The sequence below is a fragment of the Oncorhynchus keta genome, chromosome 19, assembly GCF_023373465.1.
Source record: "Oncorhynchus keta strain PuntledgeMale-10-30-2019 chromosome 19, Oket_V2, whole genome shotgun sequence".
Lineage (NCBI taxonomy): Eukaryota > Metazoa > Chordata > Actinopteri > Salmoniformes > Salmonidae > Oncorhynchus > Oncorhynchus keta.
Genome location: NC_068439.1, coordinates 57002782 through 57022725, shown reverse-complemented (window position 1 = coordinate 57022725; position 19944 = coordinate 57002782). Strand labels below are relative to the sequence as shown.

General features: G+C 41.7%; 1 protein-coding gene across 1 annotated transcript in view; it reads right to left on the bottom strand.

Annotated features, from left to right (window-relative positions):
• prima1 (proline rich membrane anchor 1) overlaps window positions 1-19944 on the bottom strand; it is a 64723-nt gene that overhangs the window by 20264 nt on the left and 24515 nt on the right. Inside the window, exon 3 of the mRNA XM_035793971.2 lies at window positions 17221-17347. Within this exon, the coding sequence (XP_035649864.1) occupies window positions 17221-17347 (127 nt within the window). The remainder of the gene's footprint in view (window positions 1-17220; window positions 17348-19944) is intronic.

Sequence of the window (19944 nt, the reverse complement as noted above, 5' to 3'; positions counted from 1 at the left end):
TCGACTAAGCCTGGAAGTAGTATCCAGAAGAAGTCAAAGCTTTGTACGTCATTTATCATGTAGTAACTGCTTGTCAACTTTGGGTTTAAAGTAAACATTTTCAAATCACTTTTACATATTACCAAAACACTTTGGATCAATAATGTGATAACTAGGGACTGTACGTTATTTACAGTGCCTTCAGAAAGTAATCAGACCCTTTTACTTTTTCCACATTTTTGTTACGTTACAGCCTTATTTTAAATTATTTACATATTTGATTCCCTCATCAATCTACACACAATACCACATACTGACAAAGCAAAAATAGATTTGTAGAAATGTTTGTTCATTTATATATACTTATTATATATATATATATATATATATATGCTACAAGCTTGGCACACCTGTATTGGGGAGTTTTTCCCATTATTCTCTGCAGATCCTCTCAAGCTCTGTCAGGTTGGATGGAGAGCGTTGCTGCAGAGCTATTTTCAGGTCTCTCCAGAGATGTTCCATCGGGTTCAAGTCCGGGCTCTGGCTGGGCCACTCAAGGACATTCAGAGAGTTGTCCCGAAGAAACTCCTTCATTGTCTTGGCTGTGTGCTTAGGGTCGTTGTCCTGTTGGAAGGTGAACCCACACCCCAATCTGAGGTCCTGAGCACTCTGGAGCAGGTTTTCATCAAGGATATCGCTGTACTTTGCTCTGTTCACCTTTGTCACCTCCCTGACCAAGGCCCTTCTCTCCCAATTTGCTCAGTTTGGCCGGGAGGCCAGCTCTAGGAAGTTTTGGTGGTTCCAAACTTCATCCATTTAAGAATGATGTAGGCCACTGTGTTCTTGGTGACCTTCAATGCTGCAGAAATGTTTTGATACCCTTCCCCAGATCTGTGTCTCGACACAATCCTGTCTCTGAGCTCTACGGACATTTCCTTCAACATCATGGCTTGGTTTTTGCTCTGACATGCACTGTCAACTGTGGGACCTTACACAGACAGGTGTGTGCCTTTCCAAATCATTTCCAATCAGTTGAATTTACCACAGGTGGACTCCAATCAAGTTGTAGAAACATCTCAAGGATGATCAATGGAAACAGGATGCACCTGAGCTCAATTTCTAGTCTCATAGCAAAGGGTCTGAATACTTATGTAAGTAGGGTATCCTTTTAAAATGTTAATACATTTGCAAAAAATTCTAAAAACCTGTTTTTTTTTATTTAATCCATTTTAGAATAAGGCTGTAACTTAACAACATTTGGAAAAAGTGAAGGGCTCTGAATACTTTCCGAAGGCACTGTGTAATGTGTGATACCTGGAGAAAATCAGACCTCTCTGAAATAAAAATGGATAGCCCTCCCTTCAGTAAAATATATTTTTACCTGATCCTCCCTGAACGCTTGAAATAAACAAGTCACCCTCCCCTATACCCAAAATAATAATTAAAACAAAGTGGATAACAGAGAACATGCTTAACGTTGACCCTCACTCCTAGGACAGACCAGATCCTTAGATATGCAGTTTTAGAAACTGTTCTTCGTTTTGTAAGCATTACATGGCAAAGTAGCCTGAAGGTTGTGGATTCGCAGACCACCACGGACAACGATAGAGGAGAAAAGATATAAAAGCACTGCATGAATCCATAATCTAATTTGCGCTCCGAGAAAATATAATTTAATCTGTCAAATAGGTAGGCCTACCTCTTATTTCTTGAATAGGAAGAAATAGCCTCCAACACAAAAAGCCCTCTTGTTGTTAGCAGCCTAAACCCAAATTAAAATGAAGATTGTTTAAATGGATTATGCCTTCTCAAATTAGCCTACATTCAGCACCCATGCTCTGTCCATCTCCGTGGCTGCTGCTTGATAGTAATGTCAATTATGTAAATTACGAGAATATTTCTTATTGTGAGGTCAATAAGTGTGATAAATAGCTTCATTATGGGCAATGAAACATATTGTTTTTATTAAAATCAATTATAGCAGGAGCAAGCTTACCTCTGGTGCTCCTTCTCATCTTTGCGTTCTCCCTCTCAAACTAACCAGGAAATTAGTAGGCCTAGTCCACTGTATCTTTGGACAAATAAACAAATATTTTTGACTCAACTCCTGAAGTCATTGCTTAGGCAGCAAAAAAGTGTTTACATCAGCTAGAGCAGTGCAGGCTGGGGCTCATGATTAAGAACACCTATTCATTACAGTGTGTAATGCAGTGTAGCCTAGTTTCAATGGCGCCGGAGGGGATGGCTGCCGTTTTATGGGCTCCTAACCAACTGTGCTATTTTGTGTGCTTTTGTACATAATGTTGCTGCTACCATCTCTTATGACCGAAAAGAGCTTCTGGATATCAGAACAGCGATCACTCACCTCAAACTGGACAAATATTTTTTCTTTAATGAGTCCGACACGAAGGATATACTGCTTCTCCGAGGCCAAGCCCAAATCCCTGTAATTCGCGTGAAGACGGAAATACAAGGGGCGGAGATTGGGGTGCCTTGTTAGAATTCGAGACTATCTTACCAACGGGACATTAAACACTGTAATATCTTTTGTTTCACCGAGTCGGGGCTGAACAAAGACACAGATATATACATTTGGCTGAGGGTGGCTACTTTCAAGAATCTCAAATATAAAATATATTTTCATTGTTTGACACTTTTTTGGTTACTACATGATTCCATATGTGTTATTTCATAGTTTATGTCTTCACTATTATTCTACTATGTAGAAAATAGTCCAAATAAAGAAAAACCCTTGAATGAGTAGGTGTGTCCAAACTTTTGACTGGTACTGTATTTACTAGGTGGTGTCAGAGAAAGAATTGTCAAAGACTCCACTCACCTGTCATAGACTGTTCTCTCTGCTACCGCACGGCAAGCGGTACCGGAGCGCCAAGTCTAGGTCCAAAAGGCTCCTTAACAGCTTCTACCCTCAAGCCATAAGACTACTGAGCATTTTACAATTTACATTGACACCTCCCTTTTTGTTTTTACACTGCTGCTACTTGCTGTATTTATCTATGCATAGTCACTTTACCCAAACCTACATGTACAAATGATCTTGACTAACCTGTACCTCATTACAGCCTCATTATTTTATTGTGCTACTTTTTATTTTATTTTTGACTTTAAGTTTATTTTGTAAATATTTTCTTAACTCTATTTCTTGAACTGTGCTAGCATGCTCTTCATATATCCTAGACCTACAGACTATAGTATAGGCTACGGATCATTTCATTGAGACCACACTGGCACACTTGATGTTGCATGACCCTCCCCCATTTTCCTCCAGGTAAGAATTTTGTACATTTCGACCGCTCCATTAACAATAACAACTACTAGAGCTGTTTCATTTACAATCACTGTTGGAGAAAGAAAAAACATCTAAATAGGATCTCTCAGGAGTCGATACTAGAGTGCTGCGGATTTCCGGATAGATTACTCCTCCTTGTGACAAAAAGCTTCCAGCAGAGGCCGGCGCTCTGTTACAAGTTCGACACCTGTCAGATGGTAATGTGAATTGTTACTTTGATGCAAGCATTGATACGTTGTGTCAAATCAGTAGTGCTTTGAAAACTGCATCAGCGTGTCTGAGCTCTGGTATCAATCATCCCATCACTAGTGAATACTATAGTTAATACATATATTAATACTACAGTATTTATACCATAGACAGTAATTATACAATAGCATTATTTTATGTGGGAGAGTATCTCCAAATACCTTGATCAACATAGATGCTTAGATCATGGGTTCAATTAGCTCTAGGGCCATCCATACGAAACCTGTATGCATGATTGTAAGGAGCTTTGGATAAAAGCAACTGCTAAATGACAAATATTTGAAAAAACCATGTGAAAGGTTTGACCGGTTTAACCATGTATTAACGAAACCATAACCCTATCCAAATCAGGCATGGGCAATCCCTGCGAGATCAGGGATCGAATGTACTTGTCCTCTTGCTCAGTTGTGCACCGGAGCCTCCCACTCCTCTTTCTATTCTAGTTAGACCCAGTTTGCGCAGTTCGGTGAAAGGAGTAGTACACAACGTTGTACGAGATCTTCACTTTCTTGACAATTTCTCGCATAGAATAGCCTTCCTTTCTCAGAACAAGAATAGACTGACGAGTTTCAGAAGAAAATTCTTTGTTTCTGGCCATTTTGAGGTGGTAATCGACCCCACAAATGCTGATGCTCCAGATACTCAACTAGTCTAAAGAAGGCCAGTTTTATTTCTTCTTTAATCAGCAGAACAGTTTTCAGCTGTGCAAACATAATTGCAAAAGGGTTTTCTAATGATCAATTAGCCTTTAAAAATGATAAAATTGGATTAGCTAACACAACGTGACATTGGAACACAGGAATGATGGTTGCTGATAATGGGCCTCTGTACGCTTATGTAGATATGCCATTAACGATCAGCCGTTTCCAGCGACAGTCATTTACAACATTAACAATATCTACACTGTATTTCTGATCAATTTGATGTTATTTTAATGGACAAAAAAAATGATTTTCTTTCAAAATCAAGGACATTTCTAAGTGACCCCAAACTTTTGAACGGTAGTGTATACTTCCGTCCTTCTCCAGTCAGCAATCCATCTCCAGTCAGCAACAACTATCCATCATGTTGTTCATCTGCAATTTCACTGAATTCTGCAAAGCAAAGGTGGCCAGCGCAGGGACAGAAGGACAGAGCAGCATTGACTCATTCTTGGCCACCATAGGAGTCCATGTGCACAGCCAGGGCCCCCCCCAGGCAGAAGGCCATAACAGAAGCTATACTGCAAGACCTGATCATTTCCTGCAACCTGCCTATGTCCTTAGTGGACAACCCTCACTTTAGGCATTTCATGTCAGTGGTAGATGACAAATATAGGCCAGCAAGTAGGCCCACATTGACCAGGCGCCTGCATGACTTAACACCGAACACAAAGGCTACAATAAAAGTGCCCTAGAGAAAACAGAATCTGTGTCTGTCACTGTAGATACAGTGGCAAGAAAAAGCATGTAAAAAATATTTTTGCATCTTCAAATAATATTTTTGCAGGAATCTCCTTGCGAATGACTTTGCAGAAGATTGTATCTGAAAAGTATCTTCAAATAATATTTTGGCAGGAATCTCCTTGCGAATGATTTTGCAGAGGATTGTATCTGAAAAGTATATTTGAAAATACTTTGATTTCTGCATAAATTGTTCCTAAAATTTGATCTGTTCTTCATCTAGGTCACAACAATAGACAAACACAGTCTGCAATCAATTATACGTTTTGATGTCTTTATTGAACACACCGTGTAAATATTCACAGTGCAGGGTGGGAAAAGTATGTGAACCCTTGGATATAATAAATGGCTGACCCTCCTTTGGCAGCAATAACCTCCACCAAATGTGGACTGTAGATGTGGATCAGACCTGCACAACGGTCAGGAGGAATTTTAGACCATTCCTCTTCACAAAACAGTTTAATTTCAGCTGCATTCCTGGGATGTCTGGTGTGAACTGCTCTTGAGGTCATGCCACAGCATCTCAATCAGGTTGAGGTCAGGACTCCATAAGGTGGATTTTCTTCTGTTGAAGCTGTTCTGTTGTTGATTTACTTCTGTGTTTTGGGTCGTTGTCCTGTTGCATCATCCAACTTCTGTTGAGCTTCAATTGGCAGACAGATAGCCTTCTCCTGCAAAATGTCTTGATAAACTTGGGAATTCCTTTTTCCATCGATGATAGCAAGCTGTCCAGGCCCTGAGGCAGCAAAGCAGCCCCAAATCATGATGCTCCCTCCACCATAATTTACAGTTGGGATGAGGTTTTGATGTTGGTGTCCTGTGCCTTTTTTTCTCCACACAGTGTTGTGTGTTGCATCCAAACAACTCAACTGTAGTTTCATCTGTCCATAGAATATTTTGCCAGTAGCGCTGTGGAACATCCAGGTGCACTTTTGCAGACTTCAGACGTGTAGTAATGTTTTTTTTGGACATCAGTGGCTTCTTCCGTGGTGTCCTCCCATGAACACCATTCTTGTTTAGCGTTTTACGTATCGTAGACTAGTCAACAGAGATGTTAGCATGCTCCAGAGATTTATGTAAGTCTTTAGCTGACACTCTAGGATTCTTCTTAACCTCATTGAGCATTCTCCGCTGTGCTCTTGCAGTCATCTTTGCAGGGCCGCCACTCCTAGGGAGAGTAGCAACAGTGCTGAACTTTCTCCATTTATAGACCATTTTTTCTTACTGTGGACTGATGCACATCAAGGCTTTTAGAGATACTTTTGTAACCCTTTCCAGCTTTATGCAAGTCAACAGTTCTTAATCTTAGGTCTTCTGAGATTTCTGTTGTTCGAGGCATGGTTCACATCAGGCAATGTTTCTTGTGAATAGCACATTTTTTATAGGGCAAGACAGCTATAACCAACATCTCCAATCTCGTCTCATTGATTGGACTCCAGGTTAGCTGACTCCTGACTCCAATTAGCTTTTGGAGAAGTCATTAGCCAAGGGCAGGGCTGCGCAACCCTCTTCCTGGAGATCTACTGTCCTGTAGGTTTTCAGTCCAACTTAATTTAGGGTATCTGATTCAGATAGTTAAGGTCTTGTTGAGCAGCTAATTAGTAGAATCAGGTGTGTTAAATTAGGGTTGGACTGAAAATGCCAGGCCCGTAGATCTCCAGGAAGAGGGTTGGGCAGCCCTGGCCTAAGGGTTCACATACTTTTCCCAACTTAAATTATTTATTCAATATATTCAAGAAAAATACAATAATTTGTGTGTTATTAGTTTAAGCACACTATGTTTGTCTATTGTTGTGACTTAGATGAAGATCAGATCAAAATTGATGTCCAATTTATGCAGAAATCCAGGTAATTCCAAAGGGTTCACATACATTTTCTTGCCACTGTAAATGGACTGACAGGGCCATGAGGGGCTTCATGGGAGTAACGGCCCATTACATGGTCCATGGAAGAGAAAAAACTTCCAGACTGGAGTCAGTTCTGTTGAGCTGTTTGTTATACTGGGGAAAGAATCAGTGATGCATGTGAAGTAATCTGTGATAAGGTTGGCATAGTACATACATTTGATTATATCATATGTGATAACGCTGCAAATATGAAAAAGGCCTTCACAGTTTGTTTCCCCAAAGCAAGCAATGACCATGATGATGATGATGATGTGGATAAACCCAGCCTATGGGAAGAAATAGGTGAAGAGTACAATGCTGATGTAGAAGCTATCCAAACCAACTGCAGGAAACAGTGCTTACAGTGCTTTGCCCATTCATTACAACTGTGATTTAGAGATGGACTAAAGGAAACAAAAAACATAAACTGTGTGATGGCTAAGGTAACTAAACTTTGCAGCTTACTACATACTACCTGTGGTCTGAAAGAAGCATGTGAAGCTGAGTTCGGAGCCAATCGTAGTATCCCTGCTGCTGTGTCTAACAGATGGAATTCCATCCTCCAGCTTGTTAAATCAGTCACCAATCTGAATCAACAAAGCCTCAATACTCTACTTGAGGCCCAAGGACACAAGGAGCTCTGCTTATCACCAAGGGTATGGAGACAGCTATTGGAGCTAGTGGACATTTTGGACCTTTTTTGTCCAGGCCACCGACTTTACTCCGGGGGAGAAAGTGGTGACTCAGTGCTGCCCTTCCTTGTGTACTGTCACTCAACTATCATCTGCAAAGTATACTGAGCACAAGTCGTCACCTAGTCAGTCTAGTAAAAGCACTGCAGTAGTCACTCAAACAACGATTCCAGGGGGTGTTTGTGAATGTCAGAATGGTACACTTGGATGAACAGGCATCAAAACTTCCATTTGGTGACAAATGTACACTACCGTTCAAAAGTTAGAAATTACCTTGTTTTTGAAAGAAAAGCACATTTTTTGTCCATTAAAATAACATAAAATTGATCAGAAATACAGTGTGGACATTGTTAATGCTGTAAATGACTATTGTAGCTGGAAACGGCAGATTTTTAATGGAATATCTACATAGGTGTACAGAGGCCCATTATCAGCAACCATCACCATCACTTTGAGAAACAGACGCCTCACAAGTCCTCAACTGGCAGCTTCATTAAATAGTACCTAGTGCATAGAAGACCAGCACCCGGAGTCGCCCCTTCACTGTTGACGTTGAGACTGGTGTTTTGTGGGTACTCTTTAATGAAGTTGCCATTTGAGGACTTGTGAGGCGTCTGTTTCTCAAACTAGACACTGTAATGTACTTGTCCTCTTGCTCAGTTGTGCCCCAGGGCCTCTCACTCCTCTTTCTATTCTGGTTAGAGTTTGCTCTGTTTGCTCTGTTCTGTGAAGGGAGTAGTACACAGCATTGTATGAGATTGCAAATGGGTTTTCTAATGATCAATTAGCCTTTTAAAATGATAAACTTGGTTTAGCTAACACAGCATGCCATTGGAACACAGGAGTGATGGTTACTGATAATGGGCCTCTGTACGGCTATTTAGATATTCCATAAAAAATAGTCATTTACAGCATTAACAATGTCTACACTGTATTTCTGATCAATTTGATGTTATTTTAATGTACAAAACATTTGCTGTTCTTTCAAAAACAAGGACATTTCTAAGTGACCCCAAACTTTTGAACGGTAGTGTATACATAATGGCTGCACTGTTGGACCCATCTTTTGCCTGTTCTGGCTTGATCATGATGTCCTCATACCACATGGAGATAAAGCTGAATTGAAGGAGTCTGATTGTTAGGTACAATGCATTGCAAAATGCAACGTTTTCTATGTCACTTGCATTCAACTAATAATGTTATTTTTTCATGTATAATGTGTACTGTTATATTCTTGATCATATACATATATTTTTTTTGTTCAGTCCTTGTTTTGGCTGAGGCACGGAAAGTCACCGTTACGGAGAGCAGCAGTGGAGAAGAAGAACAACAACCTGCCAAAACCTCCAGAATATTCTCTGGCTACCGCAACAAGATCAGCAAGAACAAAGGAGACATAAAGGCATCTGTCAGAGCAGAGATTATTCGCTACATTGAAGTATCTTCTGATGAAAAGTTGATCGCTTGGATTTTTGGAGAATCTATGCAAAAGACTTTGGCTCAAGCAGGTAGCAATGACAGTGTTGGCTGTACCTGCCACCAGTGCCCCAGTGGAGAGAGTGTTTAGTCATGGAGGCCTCATCATGCACCCTCATCGTGCCAGGCTCTAGGCAAGAACGATGACAAACTTGATCTTTTTGAAATGTAGCCTGTCTGCAACATACATGTTCTCTGTCTTAGGGCACAGGAAGTAATTTGCTACTTGTTACAGGAAATTGTATTTCTGTTAAGTGTCCAGGTCAGTAAGTATATTTTAGGGATATAGGTCATTACTTTTGATATGTAGGACATTTTAGTAGTGTAGTTATTGAACAGTTGTCAGTCATTTTGGTTTACATTCATGCTTGTCATTTAACTTCCCTCACCTACAGATTTTCTGTTTGTGTGGCAGAATGATGTGAAATATAGACATGTCTGCTACAAAATACCATGCACTTTAAAATGTTATGTCTGCTTTTTTTTCATATCCGGTACAATTACTTTTATTAATGTAAACTGTCTACATTTTAAAAGGACATTTATTTGGATTTAAATAGTGCCTGATGTGCTTTATTTCATTCAAGTGTGAACCAATGAACAAGGAAGTCTCTTCAAATAATTTACAAGGTTTATAGACCTAACCCACAGCAGGAAGAAAGCCATTGCCAAAAGGGACTTGAGACTTGACTTAGACTTGGTCCTAAAAGACTTGAGACTTGACTTTGGACTTGGACAAAAGTAAAAAAAATTGTCTTGGCACTCCTGTGTCCCTTTTCTATCTCTCTCCTATCCCTCAACCTCTTTCAATGAAACATAAGTCAACGCCAGCACAACAACAACTGCTTTTCAGAGGGGGGGTGGGGGCGGCAGCGATTGCTTATGCCCAAGACCACTGCCTGCCAACAAGAGGGATGCCCTAATGCTCGGCACCCTTTGGATATATTTTATTTGTGCTGATATCAGTCTTCCAGGAGCAAGCGTCTCTACCCTCCACCCCCCCATCTACCTATCATCACCCCATCCCCATTCCATCTATCCCCCCCTCCCACACACCCCCAACCCAACCTCTTTGTCTCTCTAGCAAACGATGTAGGGGTATACTTTCGAATAAAAACCTATCCCTTCTCTTCTTCCTCCTCTGTGTCATCTTTGCCCTCCATCAGGACAGGAGTCTCTCCCTCAGGCACCCTGACAAGGCGATAGCCAAGTACACTTGGAAAGCCCATGGTTGACACTTCTGCAGAGTTATATAACTCCGTTATTTCTCCCATGGCCAAACCTTTCACATATTGTTATTGATTGAGCCAATCCATATGACTGGCCCAATACAATTACAGAGGGTAGGACACAAACTATACATTCAATGCCACACGCACATGCACGCACACACACACACCCACACTGTTTTTGATAGCCAAATGCCCTGGTGCTAGCCTCCCGATAAGGAAGTGTCTCACCAAAACAAACAATGGACCACTGACCAGCACTTCCAGATTCATGATTCAATCATTCTCATGTCACGACAACACAGTGCAAGCCTTCCCCCCCAAGGCTGCCTCTGCTCTCTCTCACCAGTCAGCATTTCCTTTAACGGCATGTCGTTACCGTAGCGGTTCTCCTAAGCTTTTAGAGTATGGCGGCCGTAAAACGGTGATAAGGTAAATGGTCGGTGTGTTTTTTGAGATGGTGTGCTCTTTGTTGGGAGAGACTGAGCCCCGTGGTACTGTTTTTATTCCACTGTTCACTGAGCGTCACTGAATAATGGGTCTAAATGCCCACAAAGAAAGACATAAAAAATAAAAATAAACTGACTCTGCTAGACTTAGCATGCTCATTAGGGAGAAAATTGCTGCCAGCTGGGGTTCCCATCCTGAGTTTATTTGCCCCCACTCAAATTCTCAGGCACAGAGAAAGAGAGAGAACAAGAGGGGGAGGGGAGGAGGGGCAGACTGCACATGGGAAATGAGTGCACCCTGGCACATTTCCAGGAACGCCACTACAGGCGTGACAACAAAATATACAGTTTATTTACAGTAGCCATACAAATTGGATATATTGTATATTGCATAATGGGGCGGCAGGGTAGCCTAGTGGTTAGAGCAGTGGACTAGTAACCAGAAGGTTGCAAGTTCAAACCCCTGAGCTGACAAGGTACAAATCTGTTGTTCTGCCCCTGAACAGGCAGTTAACCTGCTGTGCCTAGGCCATCATTGAAAATTGTGAAAATGTATTCAAATTTAGCATTTATGACAAAAAGTTAGATTTTTTGTTCCAACCGCTGTGTCGTTGAGAGACGCAGAGTAGGTGAACGGATGATCCCCGCATGTGTAATTCCCACTGTGAAGCATGGAGGAGGAGGTGTGATGGTTTGGAGGTGCTTTTCTGGTAACACTGTCAGTGATTTATTTAGAATTCAAGGCACACTTAACCAGCATGGCTACCACAACATCCTGCAGCGATATGCCATCCCATCTGGTTTGCGCTTAATGGGACTATAGTTTGTTTTTCCATATGACAATAACCCAACACACCTCCAGGCTGTGTAAGGGCTATTTGAACAAGAAGTAGAGTGATGGAGTGCGGCATCAGGTAACTTGGTCTCCACAATCACCCAACCTCAACCCAATTGAGATTGCTTGGGATGAGTTGGACTGCAGAGTGAAGGAAAAGCAGCCAACAAGTGGAAATTATATGTACGAACTCCTTCAAGACTATTGGAAAAGCATCCCAGGAGAAGCTGGTTGAGAGAAAGAGTGTGCAAAGCTGTCATCAAGGCAAAGGGTGGCTACTTTGAACAATCTCAAATATAAGATATATTTTGATTTGTTTGACACTTTTTTGGTTACTACATGATTCCATATGTGTTATTTCATATTTTTGATGTCTTCATTATTATTCTACAATGTAGACAATAGTAAAAATGAAGAAAAACTCTTGAATGAGTAGGTGTGTCCAAACCTTTGATTGGTCTGTATATCCCACATATATAGCTTATATGCATTTTCTCAATTTCAGGTGCTTCTACTATGTTGTTGTGAGAAAAGTGCAGCAAGTTTGCAATCCAAAAACTGTGGCCTACTACAGTACATCAAACAGGATGCTAAAAATATCAACAGAAATCTACTTTGAGTCTGCTGAGACCTAGAAAAAGGAGATATATTTAGAATCCTCCTGACCCTTTATGGGAGGAACAAGCTTATGACTAACCATAACAAGCCACAGTAGTAGGTACCCTGCCACTGGATGACTCAATCATTGGAAAGTAAAATGAGCCCAAAACACATTATACACAAAGGTTTACTTAGAGGATGTTTCTCGAGGAATTATTATCAAGAGAAAAGTTTGGCAGAGGACAAAGATAGTTAGAAAGGTGTGGGTGGTTTGATATCCTCTTTTTTTTGGGGGTGTTTGTAAGTACGCATTTCACTGTAAAATAAAATTGGTCTTCATTGCCTTTCTATGTTTGTGCCTCCCTCCATTTCTTCCCCCTGTTCCCTCCAGTCTGTCACAACCTCATTGTTTGCCTCTGAGGGAACACAACAAATCAGATACCCTTCTCACAAATAAGATACCCTTCTCACTCCATTTCCCTGAACTATGGCATTGCCTCAGAAAGAGAGAGAGTGGGAAAGATAGAGAGAGGGGGGTGGAGAGAGAGGTGGGGGAGAGACAGGTGGGACAGGTAAAAGAGAGAGAGAAAGAAAGATGGCGGGATGGAGAAAAGGAGGGGGGGTGACAGAGGGAGAAAGGGATAGAGGGATTTGATAAGAAAAATACATTTGCCAGGCCTGAATATTTGGGATAATAAAATCGAGTGATGTGGTGATATGGGGACAGCAGCCAATTCCAAAAAGCTCCAGTGGATTCCTGGGGAAAGCCTTAAAACTGGCACATACCTTTCTGGTTCTGTGCGAATGAATGAATCCGTCTGTCCTCCGATCAGCCAACTTCTATGCCTGAGCAGATCAGGCATACATAATAACGCACTCAATCCAAATCCCAGGAGTCTCCTTCGATTTTGACTGCTCTGATGCATCTGTTTGGGGCCATTTCCCTTGAAGCTCTTTTTTTGGAAAGTCTTTTATCTACTTCCCTAACGGTAACGGTATGTCAATGTTAGGTAGACTCAAGTGCAGCTCAGGACACATAGGCACTGACACACACACACCACTCTTCTGGCTCCTAGCTCACCTCAAAGAGTAGCTGGATCAGGCTGACATACTGTAGCTCAATCAGGCTGACGTACTGTAGCTGAATCAGGCTAACATACTGAAGCTAAATCAGGCTGGCATACTGAAGCTGGATAAGCCTAACATACTGTAACTGAATCACGCTGACATACTGTAGTTGGAACAGGCTAACATACTGTTGCTGGATGGAACATACTGTAACTGAATCAGGCTAACTGTTCAGGCTGGCATACTGTTGCTGAATCAGGCTGACATACTGTAGCTGGATAAGGCGGACATACTGTAACTGAATCAGGCTAACATACTGAAAAATCAGGCTGGCATACTGTAGCTGGATCAGGCTGAGCTCAATCAGGCTGACGTACTGTAGCTGAATCAGGCTAACATACTGAAGCTTCAGGCTGGCATACTGAAGCTGGATAAGCCTAACATACTGTAACTGAATCACGCTGACATACTGTAGTTGGAACAGGCTAACATACTGTTGCTGGATCAGGCTGACATACTGTAGCTGGATCAGGCTGTAGCTGGATCAGGCTGACATACTGTAGCTGGAAGGCTGACATAATACTGACATACTGTAGCTGGATCAGGCTGTTGCTGGATCAGGCTGACATACTGTAGCTGAATCAGGCTGACATACTGTAGCTGGATAAGCCGAACATAATGTAACTGAATCAGGCTAACATACTGAAGTTAAATCAGGCTGGCATACTGTAGCTGGATCAGGCTGACGTACTGTAGCTCAATCAGGCTGACATACTGTAGCTGGATCAGGCTGACATACTGTAGCTGGATAAGGCTAACATACTGTAACTGAATCAGGCTAACATACTGAAGCTAAATCAGACTGGCATACTGAAGCTGGATAAGCCTAACATACTGTAACTGAATCAGGCTGACATACTGTAGTTGGATCAGGCTGACATACTGTAGCTGAATCAGGCTGACATACTGTAGCTGGATAAGCCGAACATACTGTAACTGAATCAGGCTAACGTACTGAAGCTAAATCAGGCTGGCATACTGAAGCTGAATCAGGCTGACATACTGTAGCTGGATAAGCCGAACATACTGTAACTGAATCAGACTAACATACTGAAGTTAAATCAGGCTGGCATACTGTAGCTGGATCAGGCTGACATACTGTAGCTGGATCAGGCTGACATACTGTAGCTGGATCAGTCTGACATACTGTAACTGAATCAGGCTAACATACTGAAGCTAAATCAGACTGGCATACTGAAGCTGGATAAGCCTAACATACTGTAACTGAATCAGGCTGACATACTGTAGTTGGAACAGGCTAACATACTGTTGCTGGATCAGGCTGACATACTGTTGCTGGATCAGGCTGACATACTGTAGCTGGATCAGGCTGACATACTGTAGCTGGATCAGGCTGACATACTGTAGCTGGAACAGGCTAACATACTGTTGCTGGATCAGGCTGACATACTGTAGCTGGATCAGGCTGACATTCTTCCCCAGCTGTCAGCTGTGATCTTTTCACCCATTTTGAGGATTGAAGAGGAAAATATTCTACTGGAGAGCCACATTCACTGAGTTGATTGACATCCACTGAGGTTCGCTGACATTGAACTCATCTCCAACAGCTTGAGGTGTCAGCATGCTCACTTTGAAACTATCACTCTGATAACCATGTTAGGGCTAGCAACATGATAGGAATGGCTCTGAGTATGTCTTTGTAGTGTTGTATGTTGATATGAATTATTTTTTAAAGACAAATATCAGGTTCAATACGGATCAAATCACAGGAGAATAAGTATTGGCAGGGGAAGAATGGACAAAGCTAACTATGGACCAATCACCCTCATGAAAGCTGATCATAAGATCTTTACAAAGGGTTTACAAATACTATATATAAGGGATTACCCACATGATCTGTGGAATCATGTTGTATTACACTAAGGCCCCTTCTATAGAAGTAGAAGACAATGTTACCTGGGTCAGACTGAACATAGATGATCCTAAATGCATCCCAACATGTTTGGCATGACAAGGAGTGGTAAGGAAAGGAATGTTAGCACTAAACAGACTGGATTTCTCCAGACTATCAAGTTATAGATTGTGTCCTAAATGTTTACACAGTGTCTTTGTTCACAATCTCCTGCCAGTGCACGCACACTTCTTCTGAAAACTTGAAGCATCAACCTGTGAGGTGGGTTTACCTGGTAGGATTATATATACAGTGCCTTGCGAAAGTATTCGCCCCCCCTTGAACTTTGCGACCTTTTGCCACATTTCAGGCTTCAAACATAAAGATATAAAACTGTATTTTTTTGTGAAGAATCAACAACAAGTGGGACACAATCATGAAGTGGAACGACATTTATTGGATATTTCAAACTTTTTTAACAAATCAAAAACTGAAACATTGGGCGTGCAAAATTATTCAGCCCCCTTAAGTTAATACTTTGTAGCGCCACCTTTTGCTGCGATTACAGCTGTAAGTCGCTTGGGGTATGTCTCTATCAGTTTTGCACATCGAGAGACTGACATTTTTTTCCCATTCCTCCTTGCAAAACAGCTCGAGCTCAGTGAGGTTGGATGGAGAGCATTTGTGAACAGCAGTTTTCAGTTCTTTCCACAGATTCTCGATTGGATTCAGGTCTGGACTTTGACTTGGCCATTCTAACACCTGGATATGTTTATTTTTGAACCATTCCATTGTAGATTTTGCTTTATGTTTTGGATCATTGTCTTGTTGGAAGACAAATCTCCGTCCCAGTCTCAGGTCTTTTGCAGACTCCATCAGGTTTTCTTCCAGAATGGTCCTGTATTTGGCTCCATCCATCTTCCCATCAATTTTAACCATCTTCCCTGTTCCTGCTGAAGAAAAGCAGGCCCAAACCATGATGCTGCCACCACCATGTTTGACAGTGGGGATAGGGTGTTCAGGGTGATGAGCTGTGTTGCTTTTACGCCAAACATAACGTTTTGCATTGTTGCCAAAAAGTTCAATTTTGGTTTCATCTGACCAGAGCACCTTCTTCCACATGTTTGGTGTGTCTCCCAGGTGGCTTGTGGAAAACTTTAAACAACACTTTTTATGGATATCTTTAAGAAATGGCTTTCTTCTTGCCACTCTTCCATGAAGGCCAATGCAATATACGACTGATTGTTGTCCTATGGACAGAGTCTCCCACCTCAGCTGTAGATCTCTGCAGTTCATCCAGAGTGATCATGGGCCTCTTGGCTGCATCTCTGATCAGTCTTCTCCTTGTATGAGCTGAAAGTTTAGAGGGACGGCCAGGTCTTGGTAGATTTGCAGTGGTCTGATACTCCTTCCATTTCAATATTATCGCTTGCACAGTGCTCCTTGGGATGTTTAAAGCTTGGGAAATATTTTTGTATCCAAATCCGGCTTTAAACTTCTTCACAACAGTATCTCGGACCTGCCTGGTGTGTTCCTTGTTCTTCATGATGCTCTCTGCGCTTTTAACGGACCTCTGAGACTATCACAGTGCAGATGCATTTATACGGAGACTTGATTACACACAGGTGGATTGTATTTATCATCATTAGTCATTTAGGTCAACATTGGATCATTCAGAGATCCTCACTGAAGTTCTGGAGAGAGTTTGCTGCACTGAAAGTAAAGGGGCTGAATAATTTTGCACGCCCAATTTTTCAGTTTTTGATTTGTTAAAAAAGTTTGAAATATCCAATAAATGTCGTTCCACTTCATGATTGTTTCCCACTTGTTGATGATTCTTCACAAAAAATACAGTTTTATATCTTTATGTTTGAAGCCTGAAATGTGGCAAAAGGTTGCAAAGTTCAAGGGGGCCGAATACTTTCGCAAGGCACTGTATATATATATATAAATATTAAGTATCATACTGTATCACTCATGTTTAACCATTGTGTAATTTTCTGTGATCATTGGAGGAAAGAGCTAACGCGTAAATAGCCCAATGCAAATTCAATGCAAGGGTATGTGTACGAGTCAGAAAGAGTGAGGCCTACCTCTTTATGGCCTTATAGCAGATGATGACCATCAACAGGAGGAAGGCAACCGAGGCACAGCCCACTGTCCCCAACACCACGATCTCCTTCCACCACGGCTTCATGGGAGGCACTGTGGAGGGAGCCACTGCAGAGAAAGGCAGAAGTGAGGAAGAAAAAGAGATTACCTTATTCAAGTTTAAGTTAATTTTCGTTCAAGTTCCATTTCACATCAAACACATGGAGGAGATAGTAGGACCCAGTGAGTCACATAACCAGTTTACAACCAACTGTTCTCTGTTACAACCAGGTAAAGCTGGCATTTTTATGAGGAGATAAAGACATCATGGGGAAAGCCGTCCTATTTCGGTTGTTATCTGGTCAGTTAACAAGATCACAACCACATAAAGTTGCATTATATGATGAAAACAAAGATAGATGAGATAAAACAGTAGACAAAAATATGAAACAGCCAGATAGTCTAACAATAAAATCACCTGATGGCTTGCACGGCTCAATAGTAAAGACATGGCGCCCCACTCCAGATCATCCATCATGAATTACCCCGAGAGAGAAATTCTATAGGATCATTACACCACTAACTCAGCCAGCAACCTATTAGCGCTATTGCGGGTCCTGGACTTTGCCCGTGCCAATTCAAAGTTTGGATTAGTTTCTACTTTTTCAGTGTGGGGACATTATGAGCAGCAGTGTTTTATCGAGCATGGGTTTGAATGGAACCATAAAAGGCAGGATCATCCAGAAGGGGACGGCTCATTCACGGCTTAATCGCCCGGAAGCATCAGATGGGGGAGCAGCCTGTTCTGTGGGCCCACCGAGGGCCTTTCTGAATGGATGTATGGCGTGGTGTGCTAGCTGTTTTATTTTGTCTGTTCTCAGTGTGGCTTTGGGTCTCAAACTCAAGGTCTGGGTGCAACATCTGGCTTAAAACCAGGTGTCTTATGGCCCCGCACTGATATCTGAATCAATCTATCTACATACATACACGCACACAAACACCTCCTGTTGTGCAGGAGCATACACACACACACACGCACACATAAATTCACACAAACAAACCAAGTCTCAATTGTCTCAAGGCTTAAAAATCCTTCTTTGACCTGTCTCCTCCGCTTCATCTAGACTGATTGAAATGGATTTAACAAGTGACATCAATAAGGGATCATAGCATTCAACTGGATTCACTTGTTCAGTCTATGTCATGGAAAGAGCAGGTATTGTTAACGTTCTGTATACACAGCCTACAGTACAATCTATAGTATATGTTTCTTTCTTTCTTTTAATAATGTTTCCTTGCACTGTCCAACAATGATTTAAGGTGATACAAACAACAAGGCCAAAAATAACTTGAGTTGTCCTTGGGCTGTATTATAAATGTAGAATTGATTTGGGAGGGGGAATCTGAGATGGATAGCCAGATGATCCCCTACCCCCCTCCCCATTTGGGGTTAATTGTTTCCGGGAACACTCAAGCCTGGTTCTCCGGCTGATAAGCACTTCTCCGGATGGATAAGTAATGCATCTCTGTCTCCTCTGTGACAGCCGATAAGATTCCTCGGATAAACCGTCAAAAGGGAAATGGAGGGAACACCTTAATCGAGTCTGTGACGAGGCCCACCTGTTGTTCACTTGCGTCACACCACTCCAACTCCTGGCAGAGGCTTTTCAAAACTCTGTGGCTGATTTACTGTGGGATGTGTGTGTGTCTGCTCGCTCCATGTTGATTCCAGATCATTGCAACATTACATCATCCTGAGCATAAGACCCTGCACATCCCTGCAGGTCATCTTCAACACAAGGTTTGAACGTTCCCATATTAGGAATGGTTTAAATAGCCAAAAATAAACAAAACTTTGCAACGGTAATCATTTTCAGACTAATATTATTATTGGGGGAGAGGGCAGTGTTTTTCAGTGTTTTCCCAAACTGCTACAACAGTGTAGCTCCATCAAGGGCATCAAATCCGTGATGCATTGAATGACGGGCTGATCTTCAAATAATAATGAGTAGTTATTTATCACGCAAGGTGATGTGTAAACCAGTCAGTGGACAGTCGCCGACTGCAATGCAGTCGATGTTAAACAAGCCCATAGACAGACCAAGGATGGATGCACAATGCTTCCAGAACTTTCATTGAATCACCTATTGCACAATACTCAGGACGACACGATCTCTCTTAAGGCACCTGCATGATTCCCATCTGAAATGGTTCGGAACAGTTTGTGCATATAATATATATTATGACAACATTTTGTGACATTTTGTTAGTTTTTCGGCTGTTCGTGCACACAAATTTTTCTTGAGGCAAGCCACAGTTCGGAAGCCGAATTTTACGCCCCTTCGTCGGTTATTGGTCAGATTTTTTGATTAAGTGTTTGTTGTCATTCAATGATAGACGTTTTTTTATGCACATTTTTTCACTTGCGAAATACTGCACCAAACATCTTAGTTAGATGTAAAACTGTGCAACTAAAATCTCCTCGGCAAAAACATCAACATTAATGACAGATTTCTTGAGTTATCTTAGATTAATTCTGACTATTTTGAGGAAGTCTATACTGGCTATGGCGTCTCAAGATGGACAAACAGTGCTACTGCCGCTTTTAAGGGAGTATGTGAGCACACTAATTCGGTTTGCCTAGCTGAGTTCGGCCTTTAGTGTAAAACAACGCATCCCCCATTCCATCTGTATGAAGGAAATCACCAGATGGCTCTGATCCCAGG